The 2996-nt window shown below is 61.7% G+C and overlaps 1 protein-coding gene and 2 non-coding genes across 3 annotated transcripts; all 3 read right to left on the reverse strand.

Annotated features, from left to right (window-relative positions):
* Positions 1–133: 133 nt before the first annotated feature.
* On the reverse strand, positions 134–2789 carry RPL12 (ribosomal protein L12). Its single transcript, XM_075439620.1, has 7 exons — positions 2724–2789; positions 2574–2647; positions 2379–2477; positions 1377–1458; positions 816–902; positions 311–423; positions 134–223 (listed from the first exon to the last, which is right to left on the reverse strand). The coding sequence occupies exons 1-7, from the start codon at positions 2758–2760 to the stop codon at positions 218–220; spliced, it is 498 nt and encodes a 165-aa protein (XP_075295735.1). The 5' UTR covers positions 2761–2789; the 3' UTR covers positions 134–217.
* On the reverse strand, positions 1040–1167 carry LOC142363683 (small nucleolar RNA SNORA65). The gene has a single exon (XR_012765881.1). It is a non-coding gene; the product is annotated as a small nucleolar RNA SNORA65 (small nucleolar RNA).
* Positions 1622–1750, reverse strand: LOC142363682 (small nucleolar RNA SNORA65). The gene has a single exon (XR_012765880.1). It is a non-coding gene; the product is annotated as a small nucleolar RNA SNORA65 (small nucleolar RNA).
* Positions 2790–2996: the final 207 nt, after the last annotated feature.

Here is a 2996-nt window from a genome sequence, read left to right on the forward strand (position 1 = left end):
TGAGCCCCCTCCAGCTTTGCCGTCTGCGCAAGAACCATCGCCTCAGCTGGGGCAGCGGGCAGGTGGTCCCAGCCGAAACAAAACCCACTCTTCGTGCAGCAGGGGACAAGGACAATTAAAGCCAGCAACACAGTTTGCAGACAACCGGGTCTTTTATTATTTCAGGTGCTACAGAACACTTAAGGAACCTTCACACAGCAACTTCTTTGCTGCAGTCTTAGCTCTGTTGAAAGAAGCAATTACAGCTCATTAGCAGAGTCTTTCAGTAAACGGCCAAACACAGCAACTTCAGTCAGAGTCGGGCACTTACCGCTGGGCACTCAATCGCACCGTTATTGATGTCATCAATGATATCATGCGGGTGCCTGCCGTCGATGCTGCAGCCCACAGACTGGGCGGTTCCAAGAATCTCCTTGATCGTCCCTGCAGCAGGAGACGCAGCTTGTCAGTGCTTTACCACAGGAAAACACTTTGAGAAACACAGAGAACTCCATTCCTCACGCCCTGGCTCGCTCTCCCCTCTGTGGTTTGCAGGCTGCAGCCATGGGGTTTCACCAGGGGACAGCAAGCCACTCTGGGCACTTCTAGCAGACCTGTGTCCAGGGAACGCACCAGGAAGCACCAAACCTGTTGCCCTGTACCTGTCACCACGCTGTACGACCTTCACCTGCTCCTGTGGTGCTTGGGGGGCCAGGAAACCAGCAGAACTGCCCCACCACAGCGCAGCCACAGGGCGCTCCCAGCAGCCAGGCCAGAACACCGCTCAGGCACGCGGGGCAAGCCGAGGGCTCCGCAATCCCAGCAGCGCTACCTACCTGAGAGCTCCCGAGCCAGGGATCTGTGCCGCATCTGCCGCGCAATGTTGACGATCTCGTCGAAGCTGACACTGCCACTGTGCTTAACTGAAGGGAAGAACAGCACCAGTAAGTCCATGCAGACGCAGGGCACCTCCAGCTGCCCGTGCACCGCTGGAGACCCACCACTCCCAGCACAGAGCCCAGCGCAGAGCTTACAGCGACAGCAGGGCTGCGATCAGCACGCCTGTTCCCACACTTCGGCACAAAGTTACCCACCAGGAGAATAACTCTGTTTCCTAAGTTGGCATTTTCTGTCAGCTGCCTCTGGACTGTGCCAGTCCCTGTGTTACCACACAAGGACAGTGGCAGGCGGCTGTCCACCCCGCAATCTTCCATCAAACTGAGCTCTGCAGCCACACAAACTGGTTGTCTTTACTTGGACACTTACGGAATTCCCACTGCCCAAAACACAGCCCCGTGGCACCGGATTCCAGCTGACACGGAACAACCCACAGGCAGGTACACACTCCCCGCTTAGCACTGGATCACATTCAGAACTAAAGCCAGATGAAAACTTACTGTTTTTCTGCTTCTTCCTGTCACGAGGAGGCTCCTTCAGAGCTTTGATAATCAGGGCAGAGGCAGAAGGAACAACCTCAATCTAAATGGAAAGAGATTAATTTGCCCCCCCCTCCAAGCAGAACTGGCTAGCCAAGGAAAACACTCCACGACGCAGCCCATGCCTGGGAAGCTCCTGCCAGAGCACCGCTGTTTCAGTTACTTCTCCAATACGCAGGGCCCTGGGGCTCTGTTGTGATGCAGAAACATGTTCCCAGCCTTTCGGCACAGGCCTCCCCACCAGCAGAGGAGGACTGCTTCCTGGGCTGGGCCTTCCTCTCAGCTCACCACTGGAATGTACCAGCCACAGGAGTCAGGGCAGGGACAGTGGCAGGTGGCTACGGGACCAGGCAGGGAGAGGGTTTTGCCCCATGCCATGGGCAGGGACCCCTTCCACCAGCCCAGGGTGCTCAGAGCCCCATCCAGCCTGGCCTTGAACCCTGCCAGGGAGGGGGCAGCCACAGCTTCTCTGGGCAGCCTGGGCCAGGGCCTCACCACCCTCACAGTGAAGAATTCTATCCTTAGATCTAACCCGAACCCACCCTCTTTCAGTGTAAAGCCATTCCCCTCTGTCCTATCCCTACAGGCCCTTGGCAAAAGCCCCTCTGCAGCTCTCTCGCAGGCCCCTTCAGGTGCTGGCAGGCTGCTCTAAGGTCTCCCCGCAGCTTTCTCCTCTGCACCATCTCTTCCCACCACTCGCAGGCTAAGAGCCCCCAGCCTGTCTGCGCACCACCCCCCCCCCGACCCATGCCAGCCATAGGCGCTGGGTGGTCTCCCACCACCGGTTCTGGGTCTCTCCCGCAGACCCCCGCACAGCTGCCTGCGCGGCACTCATTTTATCCACCTCGGAAGGATGAAGGGCTGAGTCGACCCTGCCGGGATCTCGGCTCCTGGGTCGAGCGAGCGGAGCCGGTCGGCGCCCCGGCGCTCGCACCACAGAGCCGTCCCTATGGCGTCCGGTACCTGCGCTTGCCTGTTCTGGATGGTGAGCTTCACCGTGATGCGCAGCCCCTTCCAATCGCCCGTGGCCTTGGCGATGTCATCTCCCACCTTCTTGGGGGACTGAGGAGAAAACGGACGTCACGTTCCCGGCCCGGCCCCCGGAGCCGGGGAAGTGCCGCCGCCCGCTCCTCCCCGCCCCGCCGCCGCGGTACGTACCAGGCCGAGGGGTCCGATCTTGGGGGCCAGAGCGGAGGTGGCGCCGACCTCCCCGCCGGTGCAGCGCAGGTACACTGCGGGCAGAGACACGCGCGTCAGGGCCGCGCCGCCGGGCCGGGCCGCGCCGGACCCCCCCGCCCCGCCACTTACCCACTTTGATCTCGTTGGGGTCGAACTTGGGCGGCATGGCGGCGGCGCCGGGCGCGGATGGAGGCGGATGCGGCGGCGCCGGGCGCGGATGGAGGCCGATGCACCAGATACAACTTAACGCGGGGAGGCGGAGAGGCAGGCGATAGGGCGCGCGCACTGGATATACCCGCCGAGATCTCGCGGGAGGGCGGTGCCTCGCGGCCCCGCCTCCGCCCGGACGGGCGGTGTGAGCGGGGCGGGGAGGGGCGCTGCGGAACGCTGGGCCGGTCTCTA

The sequence above is a fragment of the Opisthocomus hoazin genome, chromosome 19 (genome assembly GCF_030867145.1).
Source record: "Opisthocomus hoazin isolate bOpiHoa1 chromosome 19, bOpiHoa1.hap1, whole genome shotgun sequence".
NCBI classification, from domain to species: domain Eukaryota; kingdom Metazoa; phylum Chordata; class Aves; order Opisthocomiformes; family Opisthocomidae; genus Opisthocomus; species Opisthocomus hoazin.

Coding starts and splice junctions, on each gene's coding strand:
- RPL12 (XM_075439620.1), bottom strand. CDS start 2,760: ATGCCGCCCAAGTTCGACCCCAACGAGATCAAAGTGG. Junction 2,478..2,573: donor AGATCGGACCCCTCGGCCTG/GTACGTACCGCG, acceptor TTTTCTCCTCAG/TCCCCCAAGAAGGTGGGAGA. Junction 424..815: donor CCTGGCTCGGGAGCTCTCAG/GTAGGTAGCGCT, acceptor CTCCTGCTGCAG/GGACGATCAAGGAGATTCTT.